Source organism: Anser anser (genome assembly GCF_964211835.1).
Source record: "Anser anser genome assembly, chromosome: 35".
Taxonomy (NCBI): Eukaryota; Metazoa; Chordata; class Aves; order Anseriformes; family Anatidae; genus Anser; species Anser anser.
The window spans coordinates 587,104-601,322 of record NC_139756.1 but is presented as its reverse complement, the minus strand read 5'-3'; the positions used below and the strand labels follow the sequence as shown (position 1 = coordinate 601,322).

The 14,219-nt window shown below is 69.6% G+C and overlaps 3 protein-coding genes across 6 annotated transcripts in view; 2 read left to right on the top strand and 1 right to left on the bottom strand.

Annotated features, from left to right (window-relative positions):
* Window positions 1-680, bottom strand: part of LOC310888458 (dynamin-2) — a 28,345-nt gene extending 27,665 nt beyond the window's left edge. For all 4 annotated transcript variants that reach the window (XM_083815140.1, XM_083815141.1, XM_083815142.1 and 1 more), the window contains exon 1: window positions 445-680. In XM_083815140.1, coding sequence (XP_083671266.1) covers window positions 445-605 — 161 coding nt within the window. In that variant the 5' untranslated portion in view covers window positions 606-680. The remainder of the gene's footprint in view (window positions 1-444) is intronic.
* Window positions 681-3,094: 2,414 nt separating this feature from the next.
* On the top strand, window positions 3,095-7,756 carry LOC310888427 (queuine tRNA-ribosyltransferase catalytic subunit 1-like; the record flags this gene model as incomplete). Its single annotated transcript, XM_083815086.1, is given in 11 exon segments — window positions 3,095-3,382; window positions 3,877-3,945; window positions 4,612-4,750; window positions 4,831-4,909; window positions 5,011-5,048; window positions 5,051-5,125; window positions 5,629-5,767; window positions 6,960-7,035; window positions 7,126-7,235; window positions 7,347-7,431; window positions 7,530-7,756. Coding segments are annotated over 11 exon segments (1,251 nt in total). The 3' UTR covers window positions 7,683-7,756.
* Window positions 7,757-11,626: 3,870 nt separating this feature from the next.
* Window positions 11,627-13,238, top strand: LOC310888461 (beta-1,3-galactosyltransferase 2-like). Its single transcript, XM_083815148.1, has one exon. The coding sequence runs from the start codon at window positions 11,755-11,757 to the stop codon at window positions 12,817-12,819; it is 1,065 nt and encodes a 354-aa protein (XP_083671274.1). The 5' UTR covers window positions 11,627-11,754; the 3' UTR covers window positions 12,820-13,238.
* Window positions 13,239-14,219: the final 981 nt, after the last annotated feature.

Genomic DNA, 14,219 nt, shown 5'->3' with positions numbered 1-14,219 from the left:
GGGGGGGAGCCTCAAAAACCGGGGGAAAGAACCCAAAAGCCGGGGGGGGGAGCGGTCGGGCGGCTCCGGGGCCTATCGGGCGGGCGCAGGGCCCGGGCCCGGGGGGGGCCGGGGGGGCCCCGCCGCTATCGGCCCGCCCGCAGGCGCCGGGACCCGGCCTCCTCCCGCCGTCCCCCCCCCGTCTGGAGGTTCCGTATTCACAGAACCCCCCTACGCCAGCGCCGCGCCGCCCCGCCCCGCGCCCTACGCCGCCGGCGTAAGGAGCCGGCCGCCAGCCGCGTAGCGCGCCGCGCACTTTGCGTAAGGCGCCGCACGCTCGGCGAGGCGCGCTGCGCGCTTTGCGTAGGGCGCCGCGCACTTTGCGCAGGGCGCCCCGCGGGCCCCGCCGCGATTCACGAAGCGCTTTTACGCCGTTTCCGCGGCCGCCGCCGGCCCGGCGCTCACCGGCCTACGAAGTTCTCGAGCACCGAGCTCTTGCCCGCGCTCTGCCCGCCCACCACGGCGATCTGCGGCAGGTCGAGGTGGCAGCTCTGCCCGATGGAGCTGAAGGCGTCCTGCAGCTTGTTCACCAGCGGGATCAGCTCCTCCATGCCGCGGTTCCCCATGGCGGCGGGGCGGCGGCGGCGGCCCGACTTCCCCTCCGCGGCTCCTCATCCGGCACTTGGCGGAGCGCCCCGCCCCGCCGCGCTCGGCCCGCGCCGCTATTGGGCGGGGCGGCTGTCAGTCAGCGCCAAGAGGCGGTCGGAGTGGAGCAGGGCGCTGTCACTCAGAGGGGAAGGCGCCGCGCCCCGGTTCTCGCCGCTCATTGGCCGCCCGGCGCATCGCTCAGGACTGGCAACCAATGGGAGGCGGAGCTGGGCCGTCAGCTGAGGCGCGGCGCTGCCGCTCCCGCCCCCCGCTCTCGCTCCCGCCCCCCGCTCTCGCTCCCGCCCCCCGCACTCGCTTCCGCCACCCCATTGGCGGAGACGGCTGCCCGTCCAGCCACCTAGCGAATCACCGCCTGCCAGTCCCACCCGCTTCTCCCCTCCCGCTCTCCCCGCCCGCTCTCCCTCCATTGGGCAGCACACCTGCCACTCCCCCACCCCGCCCAATCCACCCCGAGAGGGAACCCGCTGGCAGGAGCCCCGCTGTTGATACGCCCAGGCGCCTATCAATCACCGCCCCCAGCCATCCCATTGGCTGGCCGCGCCCTCCCTCATCCCACCCTCTCCCGGGCGGCCGTAATCCCTCGTGTAGCGGCGCACTCGAATCCGGGGGCCCGATCCTTGGCCCGGGGTCTTTATTTCACCGCGCGGTCCCGGCCCCCCCCCGCCCCCCCCCTCCCGGTTCGGGCCCGTCCCGGTGGCGGCGGGGGGGGACTCGGCCAGGCCGGCGGGGAGCACCAGGGGGGCACCGGGGGGGGGCACCGGAGGGGGATGGGCACGGGGGGGGGGGGTACGGGGAGGGGGGCAACGAGGGTGGGGAGAGGCACCGGGGAGGGGGGGCGGCACCGGGGGAGGGGAGGCATCGGGGGGGGGGGGAGACACCGAAGGGGGGGCTCCGGGGGGGGGAGGGACACCGGGGTGGGGGGCACCGGGGGAGGGGAACACCGGGGGGGGGGCACCGGGGGGGGTACCGGGGGGTGCTGCCTCGGTAGATGAGGGGTGCCGGGCTGGGCACCCCAAATCCTGCAAGGGGTTGGAGCGAGCGGGGTGTAGTTACCCCCCCCCGAGCCCCGGGGGAACCCCCTCGTGTCCTGCAGAAGTGGATTATGTGAACCCAACGACATTCCCCTAATTGGGACCTGGCCCCTAATTAGGACCCGGCTGCTAATTGGGACCCAGCCCCTAACTGGACACCCCAAATTCTCCAAGGGGTTGGAGCAAGTGAGGTCTGTTTAGCCCCCCAAGGGAACCCACTCATGCTCTGCAGAAGCGGGTTAGTTGAACCCACCGACGTTCCCCTCATTGGGACCCAGCCCCTAATTAGGACCCACCCCCTAATTGGGACACATCTCCTAATTGGGACACATCTCCTAATTGGACACCCCAAATTCTGCAAGGGGTTGGAGCAAGCGGGGTGTAATTATCCCCCCTGAGCCCCGGGGGAACCCACTCGTGTCCTGCAGAAGTGGGTTATGTGAACCCACCTACATTCCCCTAATTAGGACCCGGCTCCTAATTAGGGCCCAGCCCCTAATTGCAACCTGTCCATTTGGCTCAGAAATGCCCCCCCGGAGCAGCGATGGCAGCTTGGTCACCAAGCCGGGAGCTGGCTGCGAGCTTCCCCCCGCAGCGTGCTGGAGGGGGGCTGCGGGCCGCAGCCCTTCCCTAATTAAATTAATTAAACCCCCTCACCGCGGCCACCGGGGCCGTTACCGGATTTCCACCGGTGGATTCCCGTGCCTCGGGACCGGAGGGGGCTCAGAGGGGGAGCTTCGTGCCTCTGCTGCTCCCAGCACCCGTGCTCGTTGATGCTGGACCAAATTAATCAAGTTAATTGAGTTAATTGCACCCCGGGGAGGGCTGCAGGTGGTCACGGTACTGCTGCAGTCCTGCTGGGGGCTTCTCCGGCCCCCCAATTAATTCTGTTTTAACCCAATTTTAATTAAATCTGCTCCTGCCGCACCCCCAAGATTTAGGCCCGTCTCGGCGGTCCCCATTTTGGGGCACGTTTTTGTTTTTTTTTCGGGTCAAAATTAGGGATTTCTGGCAGCCCCCGGTGCCGCTGGGGGATGGCGCTCGGGGCCGAGCACCGGACACCGTGGGGTGCCGGGGGCTGGATGGGTGCTGAGCTCCGGGAGGGGGTGCTGAGGGGTGCAGGGGGGGGGGGGTTCAGGGGTGCTGAGGGGTGCGGTGGGTGCTGAGAGGTGCGGGGGCGCTGAGGGGGGGCACCGTGAGGGGAAACTGAGGCACGGGGGGGGCCAAAAACCGAGACACGGGGACCAAAAACGGCTGGGGGGTCGACCCTGGGGCCACCGTGGGCCACCAGGAGCCACCCTGGGGCCACCATGGGCCGTGGGGGGGGGGGGATCCCCTCAGCCCCAACATGGCGCCCGCCCGCGTTGCCCCTGGTAACGGCGACTTCCGGCGCGGCGGGCGGGCGGCCCCACAAAATGGCGGCGCCCACGGAGGGCCCGGACCAGGCCCAGGCCCAGGCCCCGGTCCCGGTCCCGGTCCCGATCCCAGCCCCGACCCCGGCCCCGCTGCTGCGGGTGGTGGCCGAGTGCGGCCGGAGCCGGGCTCGGGCGGGCGAGCTGCTGCTGCCGCACGGCGCCGTGCCCTGCCCGGTGTTCATGCCCGTGGGCACCCGCGGCACGGCCAAGGGCATCACGGCGGCGCAGCTGGCGGCGCTCGGCTGCCGCATCTGCCTGGGCAACACCTACCACCTCGGGACGCGGCCCGTGAGCGCCGCCGGGACGCGGGGGGGGAACCGGGGGGACCGGGGAGGAGGCCCGGGGGGAACCGGGGGGGTCCCGGGGGGAGGCCGGGAGCACGGGAACGGGACCGGGGAGCACGGGGGGGGGTCCGGAGGAACCGGGGAAGGGGCCCGAGGGAACCGAGGAGGGACCGGGGAGCTCCGGGAGGGGTCCCGGGCACCGGGACGGGGCTGAGGGGCACCGTGAAGGGACCGGAGGGGGGGGGGGTGAGCGCCGCTTTTTAGGACCCCGCCTCCGCCCCCGGACGAGGCCCCGCCCCCACCCCAGAGGCCCCGCCCCCAACCGAGCCCGCACCGAGGCTCATTGGCGGGGCCACGCCCCCTACCCGTGGCCACGCCCCTACCCGTGGCCACGCCCCATTCCCCATGGCCACGCCCCCTCCGACATGACCACGCCCCCGATCGCGCCGCCCCCCCCCCCCCCCCCCCCCCCCCCGTTTAACCCCTTCCTCCCCGCAGGGCCCCGAGCTGGTGCAGCGGGCCGGCGGCCTGCACGGCTTCATGGGCTGGGCCCGCAACCTGCTGACGGTGAGGGGGGGGCGGGACCCCCCAGAGCCCCCCCAAACCCCCCCGAGTCCCCCAACTCCCCCCAAACCCCCCCACGGGATCCGGATCCCCTGCTCAGGACCCCCCCCCCCCTTGGAGCTCAGGACCCCTGTGGACCCCTCCCCCCCCCCAGGACATGGGGACCCCCCCCCAGGACCCCCAGCCCCCCCCCCAATTTGCCCATTAACCCCCTCCCACAAGCCCCCCAGCTCCCCCTTACCCCCCCCCCCAGAACTTGGGGACCTCCCCCGAAATTTGGGACCCCCCCCAGGACTTGGGGACCCCCCCCCCCCCCCCCAGGACTTTGGGACCCCCCCCAGAAGTTGGGACCCCCCCCAGAATTTGGGGACCCCCCCCAGGACCCCCAACTCACCCCACCCTCCCCATTAACCCCCCCCCAGAACTTCGGGACCCCCCCCCCAGAACTTTGGGACCCCCCCCCAGGACTTGGGGACCCCCCCCCCAGAATTTGGGGACCCCCCCCAGGACCCCCCAACCCCCCCAACTCAACCCCCCCTCCCCATTAACCCCCCTCCCACAAGCCCCCACCCACCCCCCCCCCAGCCCCTCAGCACCCCCATCCCCTCCCCCGCCCCCGCGCATTATTTTTTGGGGTGCCCCCCCCCGTTTTTTTTTGCCCCCCCCCAGGACAGCGGCGGCTTCCAGATGGTCTCGCTGGCGGCGCTCTCGGAGGTGACCGAGGCCGGCGTCCGCTTCCGCTCGCCCTACGGCGGCGCCGAGCTCCTGCTGAGCCCCGAGCGCTCCGTCCACATCCAGAACGCGCTGGGTGAGCCCCTCGGGCCTTGGGGGGGGGGGATTTTTTTTTGGGGGGGGGGGGTCCTGACCCCCCCTCTTCCCCCCCTCTAGGCGCCGATATCATCATGCAGCTGGACGACGTGGTCAGCAGCACCACCACGGGGCCGCGCGTCGAGGAGGCCATGCACAGGTGGCGCCCCCCCCCCCAACCCCAAATTCCACACACCCCCCTCCACGACCTCCCCCAGGTCCTGATGCTGCCCCCCCCCCTCCCCAATTTTGCCCCCCCAGGTCCGTCCGCTGGCTGGATCGCTGCATCGCCGCCAACCGCGCCCGGCGCAGCAGAGCCTCTTCGCCATCATCCAGGGGGGGCTGGACCCGGCCCTGCGCAGGCGGTGCCTGGAAGGTGGGGACCGAGCCCCCCCCGGGCCCTACATCCCCCCCCCGGGGCCCTACATCCCCCCCCCCCAAGCCCCACATCCCCCCCTGGGGCCCCACATCCCCCCCCCCGGGCCCTACATCCCCCCCCCCAAGCCCCACATCCCCCCCTGGGGGCCCCACATCCCCCCCCCCGGGCCCTACATCCCCCCCTGGGGCCCTACATCCCCCCCCCAGGCCCCACATCACCCCCCGGGGCCCTGCATCCCCCCCCCCGGGCCCTGCATCCCCCCCCATGCCCCACATCCCCCCTCCCTCTCCCCATATTTTGCCCCCCCCGCCCCACATTCTGCCCCCCATTCCTCCTGCCCCCCCCGCCCCACGCCCCACATTCTGCCCCCCATTTTCCCTCCTCCCCCCGTCCCCACATTCTGCCCCCCTGCCCCACATTGTGCCCCCCGTTTTCCCTCCTCCCTCTCCCCATACTTTGCCCCCCCCCGCCCCACATTCTGCCCCCCGCTCCCCCCCCAGAGATGACGCGCCGCGACGTCCCCGGCTTCGCCATCGGCGGCCTGAGCGGCGGCGAGGAGAAGGAGCAGTTCTGGCGCATGGTGAAGCTCAGCACCGAGCTCCTGCCCCGCGACAAACCCCGCTACCTGATGGGCGTGGGGTAGGTGGGGGGGGCGGTGGGGGGCGGGATCCGTGGGGCAGGATGTGGGGCAGGATGTGGGACAGGATCCACGGATCAGGATGTGGGGCGGGATCCGTGGGGCGGGATCCGTGGGGCAGGATCTATGGGGCAGGATGTGGGACAGGATCCGTGGGGCGGGATCTGTGGGGCAGGATGTGGGGCAGGATCCATGGATCAGGATGTGGGGCGGGATCTGTGGGGTGGGATCTGTGGGTCGGGATGTGGGACAGGATCCATGGATCAGGATGTGGGGCGGGATCCATGGGGCGGGATCCGTGGGGTGGGATCCATGGAACAGGATGTGGGGCAGGATCCGTGGGGCGGGATCCGTGGGACAGGATCCATGGATCAGGGATGTGGGTCAGGATCCGTGGGGCGGGATCCGGGAGGCAGGATGTGGGTCAGGATCTGTGGGGCAGGATCCATGGGGCAGGATCTGTGGGGCAGGATCTGTGGGGCGGGATCTGTGGGGAGGGATCTGTGGGGCATGATGTGGGACAGGGATCCATGGATCAGGATGTGGGGTGGGATCCGTGGGACGGGATCTGTGGGGCAGGATCTGTGGGGCAGGATGTGGGACAGGATCCATGGATCAGGATGTGGGGTGGGATCCGTGGGACGGGATCTGTGGGGCAGGATCTGGGACAGGATCCATGGATCAGGATGTGGGGTGGGATCCGTGGGACGGGATCTGTGGGACAGGATCCATGGATCAGGATGTGGGGCAGGATCCGTGGGGCGGGATCCGGGAGGCAGGATGTGGGTCAGGATCTGTGGGGCAGGATCCATGGATCAGGATGTGGGGCAGGATCTATGGGGCAGGATCTATGGGGCAGGATCCGGGGCAGGATCCATGGGCAGGATCCATGGGGCGGCATCTGTGGAGCAGGATGTGGGGTGGGATCCGTGGGGCAGGATCCGTGGGACAGGATCCATGGATCAGGATGTGGGGCGGGATCCATGGGGCAGGATCTACCGGTCAGGATCCATGGAGCAGGATGTGGGGCAGGATCCATGGAGCAGGATGTGGGGCAGGATCCATGGAGCAGGATGTGGGGCAGGATCCATGGAGCAGGATGTGGGGCAGGATCCGTGGGGGCGGGATCCGTGGGGCAGGATCTATGGGGCAGGATCCGTGGGGCGCGCGCTCAGCCCCGCTCCCCCCCCGCAGCTACGCCACCGACCTGGTGGTCTGCGTCGCCCTGGGCTGCGACATGTTCGACTGCGTCTTCCCCACGCGGACGGCGGTAAGGGGCAAAGGGGGGGGGGGGGGGGTGCGTGGGGGGGGCTTTTAGGGTCGGGGGGGCCCCCCCCCAAATACCGTGCCCCCCCCGCAGCGTTTCGGCTCGGCCCTGGTGCCCTGGGGCTCGCTGCAGCTGAAGAGCAAGCAGTTCGCCAAGGATTTCCGCCCCATCGACGAGCGGTGCGGCTGCCCGACGTGCCGCCGGTGCGTTTTTTTTTGGGGGGGGATTTGGGGGTCCCGGGGATTTTTTTTTTTGGAGGGGGGGGGGGGGGGGGGCACAAAATGACCCCCCCCCCCGCATCGTTCCCCACGCAGGCACAGCCGCGCGTACCTCCATGCGCTGCTCCGCAGCGACCCGGCCGCCCTGCACCACCTCACCGTGCACAACATCGCCTACCAGGTTTTGGGGCAAAAAAGGGCAAAAAAAAAAAAAAAAGGGGGGGGGCTGCGTTACCCCCCCCCCCCAAAAAAAAAAAAACTCATCCTTTTCCCCCGCAGCTCGACCTGATGCGGGCCGTGCGGGAGAGCATCGTGGCGCGGCGCTTCCCCGACTTCGTGCGGGATTTCGTGCGCGCCCGCTACGGGGGCCCCGAGCGCTGCCCCCCCTGGGCCCTGCACGCGCTGGCGGCCGTCGGCATCACCCTGGACTGAGGGGGCTGCGCCCCCCCCCCGTTTTATTCCGGATTTGGGGGTTTTATAGCATTTCTGCGTTTGTTTTTATATTACGAGTGTGGTTCGGTTTGTATTTTTAATGGGTCTGGGGGGGGGGCATAAATGGGTCTGGGGGGGCATAAATGAGCCTGGGGGGGTCATAAATGAGCCTGGGGGGGGATACAAATGGGTCGGGGGGGGGCCACAAATGGGTCCGGGGGGAGCATAATGAGCCTGGGGGGGGCACAAATGGGTCGGGGGAGGGTATAAGTGGGTCTGGGGGGGGCACAAATGGGTCGGGGGTGGAAGCATAAATGAGCCTGGGGGGGATACAAATGGGTCGGGGGGGTCATAAATGGTCAGGGGGGGCACAAATGGGTCTGGGGGGGCACAAATGGGTCTGGGGGGGGGGCATAAATGGATAAATGGTCAGGGGTGGGGATACAAATGGGTCGGGGGGGGCATAAATGTCCTGGGGGGGACACAAATGGGTCTGGGTGGGTCACAAATGGGTCTGGGGGGGACACAAATGGGTCTGGGGGGGGGAGCATAAATGAGCCGGGGGGGGATACAAATGGGTTGGGAGGGCACATAAATGGTGGGGGGGGGGGCACAAGTGGGTCTGGGGGGGGCACAAAGGGGTCTGGGGGGGCATAAATGAGCCTGAGGGGGGATACAAATGGGTCGGGGGGGCATAAATGGTCGGAGGGCACACAAATGGGTCGGGGGGGGGGCATAAGTGGGTCTGGGGGACGGGGGAAGCATAAATGAGCTGGGGGGGCACAAATGGGTCGGGGGGGGGGCATAAATGGCCTTGGGGGGACACAAATGGGTCTGGTGGGGGCACAAATGAGCCTGGGGGGGATACAAATGGGTGGTGGTGGGGGGGGGGGGGCACAGCTGGGTGTAGGGGGGGGCATAAATGGGTCGGGGGGATGAGAAATGAGTCGGGGGGGGGGGCATAAATGGCCTTGGGGGACACAAATGGGTCTGGGGGGGGCACAAAGGGGTCAGAGGATCATAAATGAGTCGGGGGGGGCACACACGAGTCTGTGATCCCCCCCCCTGCAGAACGGGGGGGGGGGGGCTGCAGCGGGGCAGCCCCATAGCCGGGCACTTACTGGGGGGGGGTTGGGCTCTGCCCCAAAATAACTGGGGGGGGGCGTTAGGAGGGGACAGGGCTTAAATAGGGTGGGGGGGGGGGTGCAGGTGGGGCCGTTTGGGGTGATTGGAGGGGGTGAGACCCCCCCCCCCGTAGGGTCCCACCGGGACGGGGTCCCCGACGCCCCCCAGCAGCTGGTGCCCCCCCACGTCCACCCCCAGGACCCCAGCCCGGAGCCCCCCCAGAGCCCGTCCCAAACCTCAGATCCACCCCCGCAGCCCCTGGATCCCAGCCCAGATCCCCCCCCCCCGACCCCAAATCCCCCCCCCCAGCCCCCAGCTCCCACCCCAATGCCCCAGATCCCCCCCCAAACCCCCAATCCCCCTCCTCAGCCCCCCCCAACCCCAAATCCCCCCCCAGACCCCACCTGAGACCCCAGATCCCCCCCAAACCCCAAATCCCCCCCAAATCCCCCCCCAGCCCCCCCAGCCCCAATCCCCAGCGGATCCCAAGCCGGATCCCAGCCCCCCCCCCCCCCCCCCCCGCAGCCCCTGCCCCCCCGGCCCCCCCCCCCCGGCCCCCCCCGCCCCGCCGTGCGTCACCCCAGGGCACCCGAGGAAGTTTGTGCACGGGGTGGGGTGGGGGGGGTGGCCACGGCTGCGTCACCCCCGGGACAAATCAGTGCCGCCGGGCACCGCGGCCACACCGGCAGCGGGACCGCAGGTGAGCACTGGGAGCACTGGGAGCACTGGGAGCTGCACTGGGATGAACTGGGAGCGCTGGGAGCTGCAATTGGGATGAACTGGGAGCACTGGGAGGACTGGGAGCTGCACTGGGATGAACTGGGAGCGCTGGGAGCTTCACCTGGATGAATTAGGAGCGCTGGGAGCTGCGCCTGGGGTGAACTGGGAGTGCTGGGAGCTGCAATTGGGATGAACTGGGAGCACTGGGAGGACTGGGAGCTGTAGCTGGGATGAACTGGGAGCACTGGGACAGACTGGTCAGGGCTGGGAGCTGCACCTGGGATGGAATGGGCAGGACTGGGAGTTGTAGCTGGGGGTGAACTGGGAAGACTGGGGATGAACTGGGAGGACTGGGGGTGAACTGGGAGGACTGGGGGTGAACTGGGAGGACTGGGGTGGACTGGGAACTGCACCTGGGGTGTACTGGGAGGACTGGGACAGGCTGGGAAGGCTCAGGAGCTGCACCCCTGAGGGAACTGGAGAACTGGGGAAAGTCAGGCAGGGCAGGCAGCAGCATCCAGATGGAACTGGGATGAACTGGGAAGGAATGAGTGCCGTACCCAGGGGAACTGGGACAAACTGGGCTGAGCGCCGCACCTGAATGTGAACTGGGTGAACTGGGGTGAACTGGGGTGACCTGGGCAGGCCGGAAGCCGCAGCACGAGGAGCCCTTGGGGGAAACTGGGCAGAAGTGGGGTGAAACGGGCAGGGCTGGGAGCTGCACCCCGGGGGGGGGAACTGGGAGAACTGGGAGAACTGGGAGGACTGGGTACTGGGCCGAGCGCTGAAGCCCTGGGGGTGAACTGGGACCAACTGGGCAGGGCTGGGAGCTGCTCCTCGGAGCCCCAGGGCAGGGCCGAGCCCCTCGTGACCCCCCCTGCCCCCCAGCCCCATTCCTGCCCCCCTGGGCCCCCCCAGCCCCCGCCCTTTGCCCCGGCCCCAGCCCAGCCCCGGTGGTGACGGCCCCGGCGGACCCTGACCCCGGTGGGGAAGGTGGGGCAGGGACGGGAACGGGGCTGCGGCAGGAGGTGGGGGGCAGGAGGTGGGGGGCAGGAGGTGGGGGGCAGGAGGTGGGGGGCAGGAGGTGGGGGGCAGGAGACGGGGGGCAGGAGACGGGGGGCAGGAGGTGGGGGGCAGGAGACGGGGGGGCTGGGGACAGGGCTGGGGACATGGCTGGGGATATGGGGACAGCCGGGGGGGACACGGGGTTGGGGTTGGGGATGGGGACAGGGAGGGCGATGTGGGGCAGGAGATGTGGGGCTGGGGACATGGGGACGGGGACAGGGGGCTGGGGACATGGGGCTGGGGACAGGGGGACGGGGACAGGGGATGGGGACATGGGGACGAGAACGGGGATGGGGATGGGGATAGGGATGGGGGCACAGCTGGGGGTATGGGGACAGCGAGGGGGACATGGGGTTAGGGAGGGCGATGTGGCGGCAGGAGACGTGGGGCTGGGGACAGGGGGACGGGGCTGGGGACGTGGGGTCAAGAACGGGGACGGGCATGGGGACAGGGCTGGGGATATGGGGCCGGGGGGGATATGGGGTTAGGGTTGGGGACGGGGGAGGGCGATATGGGGCAGGAGGTATGGGGATGGGGACGTGGGGGATAGGGATACGGGATGGGGACGGAGCTGGGGATATGGGGTGGGGATACGGGGTGGGGACACGGGGCTGGGGACAGGGACGGGGCAGGGGCCACGGCAGCCCCCGCTGCGCCGTGCTTGCGTTGGCCCCCTCCCACGGGAGCGAGCGGCCGCGCTGCCTTATCGGCGCCGGCGCCGCTTATCAGCGCTCGGCCCAGCGGCCAACAAAGCCCCAGGGAGGCCGGGGCGAGGGGACGGGGAGGGGGGCAGAGCGAGGGGCCCCCGGCTCTGCAGGAAGGGCTGGGGGCGAGTTTTTGGGTGGGCGAGGGGCGAGCCTTCGGGTGGGCGAGGGGCGAGCCTTCGGGTGGGCGAGGGGCGAGCCCTTGGGTGCACGAAGAGCAAACCCGGTGGTGGCCGAGGCGTCGCGTCCAAGCCGTTGTTTCTCTCCCCCCCTTCCTCCCCAGGACCCTTCCCCACCGCCGCCGCCACCACCGGGACCCCCGCCCGCCCGTCCCCGGCCCCCGGCAGCCACGATGAGGTTCCCGCTGCTGCCGCGCGCGCTCCTGCTGCCCGCCCTGCTCTCGCTGGCGCTGCTGGGGGTGCGGGTGCAGCAGCGCTTCGCTGGGGAGCCCTTCACCGATGGACCCGATGGACCCGGCGTACCCGGTGTACCCGCTGTACCTGGTGGACCCGGTGTACTTGGTGAACCCGGTGTACTTGGTGGACCCGGTGTGTCTGGTGGACCCCGTGGACCCCGGCGGACCTGACGTGCCCGGCGCCATCCGCGCCGCAGCGTTCCAATGGCAAGCGTCATCGTCGTCGTCATCGGTCAACGCCACGGCCAAGCCGCCCCCCACCCGGCACCCGCTGCAGCCCCCCTACCCCTACCCGTACCGCTTCCTCCTCAACGAGCCCCACAAGTGCCGGGAGCGGGCGCCCTTCCTGGTGCTGCTGGTGGCGACGGAGCCGGCGGACACGGCGGGCAGGAGCGCCATCCGGCAGACGTGGGGGAACGAGAGCTCGGTGCCCGGCGTCTCCGTCCTGCGGCTCTTCCTCACCGGCGTGCACCCGGTGTTCGGGGGGCCGCTGCGGCGGGTGCTGGAGGAGGAGAGCGCGCTGCACCGCGACATCCTCCAGCAGGACTTCCTGGACACCTACCACAACCTGACGCTGAAGACGCTGATGGGCATGGAGTGGGTCAGCAGGCACTGCCCCGACGCCGCCTACGTGGTGAAGGCCGACCGCGACGTCTTCCTCAACCTGCCCTACCTGGTGCGGCGGCTCCTGCAGCCCCAGCTGCCCCCCAAGCGCGACTTCATGACGGGCTACATCTACCGCGACACGGGGCCGCTGCGCAGCAAGGCCTACAAGTGGTACGTGCCCCGCCAGGTCTACCCCAACGACACCTACCCGCCCTACTGCGGCGGGCCGGCCTACGTCCTCTCCGGGGACCTGGCGGTCAAGGTGTACGCGGTGGCGCAGACCCTGCCGCTCTTGAACATGGAGGACTCCTTCGTGGGCGTCTGCCTGCACGCGCTGGGCCTCAGCGTCACCAGCAGCCCCTGGGGCGCCTTCAACATGCACCGCCTGCCCTACGACAAGTGCAGGTTCTCCAAGCTGGTCATGGTCCACCACTACCAGCCCGAGGAGGTGCTCACGCTCTGGCCCCACTTCCAGGGGGCCAACGTGACGTGTCCCCCCTAGGGACGGCCGCCCCGCGCCGCGCCGCCCCGGTTTTGCACACCCCCCGACCCCGACTTTTTGGCCAGTGTCCGGCCCCCGAGCGGCCGCTCGGGGCCGTTTCAAAAAACCTCGGGGCCAACCCCCCCCTCGCTCGCCCCCCCACCCCCCCAAAATCCCTAACGGGGAGGTTTTCTCCCCAATTTGAGCCATGCAGCAGGAGCCCGGGTCTGTGGGGCCGGTTCCTCCGCTTCGTTATTTCAGACGTTCGTTACTGTGCTCGCCTCGGAGCCGAGTCTGCCGGGCTCGGCGGTCGGGCTGCTCCCTTGAGCCAGGGACCCCGCGGCCCAAAAAGCTGTGCCCCCCCCTTAAATTATGGTTTTGTTTTGTCCGTCGTTGGTCTGTTTGTAATAAAAGGGCTGGAGCTGAGCCGCCCGAACCGAGCCTGCCCAACGCCTCCTCGTCGCTCCGGGCACCGCGACGGGGCTGGGGGCACCTCGCTGATGGGGTTGGGAGCGCTGCAATGGGGCTGGGGGTGTCACAATGGGGCTGGGGGTGTCACAATGGGGCTGAGGGCACCATAATGGGGCTGGGAGCATCATAATGGGGCTGGGGGCACCATAATGGGGCTGGGAGTATCATAATGGGGCTGGGGGCACCATAATGGGGCTGGGAGTATCATAATAGGGCTGGGGGCACCATAATGGGGCTGGGGGCATCATAATGGGGCTGAGGGCACCATAATGGGGCTGGGAGCATCATAATGGGGCTGGGGGCACCATAATGGGGCTGGGGGCATCATAATGGGGCTGGGAGTATCATAATGGGGCTGGGGGCATCATAATGGGGCTGGGAGTATCATAATGGGGCTGGGGGCACCATAATCGAACTGGGAGCATCACAATGGGGCTGAGGGCACCATAATGGGGCTGGGAGCACCATAATGGGGCTGGGGGCATCACAGTGGGGCTGGGGGCATCACAATGGGGCTGGGGGCACCATAATGGGGCTGGGGGCACCTTGATGATGGACCTGGGAGCATCACAACGGGGCTGGGGGCACCTCGGCGGGGGCGGGAGCATCCCGATGGGGCCGCTCCATCCATTCCTGCCTCCAGCGCTCTCCCCGGCCCCCCCCCCCCCCGGGGACTCTGAGCCCCCACCCTGCCGTTACGCGGGTGCTCCCGTCGCGCTCCTGGCACCGCCGTCGCCGCCCCGGCCCCGGTTTGCTCAAGGTATTGACATAGCTGGGGCTCAAACAAGCGCGGCCGGGGGCGGCCGTGGGGCGGCCGTGGGGTGCGGCCGGGCCCCGGCTCCATTCGGGAGGGAACGGGGTGTGAGGGGGGGGGTGTGGGGGGGGTGCCAGCAACGCAAAAATCTCCGCCCGCGATAGCGCAGGGCGGGTTTGCAAACAGGCGGCAAGAA

Coding starts and splice junctions, on each gene's coding strand:
- LOC310888461 (XM_083815148.1), top strand. CDS start 11,755: ATGGACCCGATGGACCCGGCGTACCCGGTGTACCCGCTGTACCTGGTG.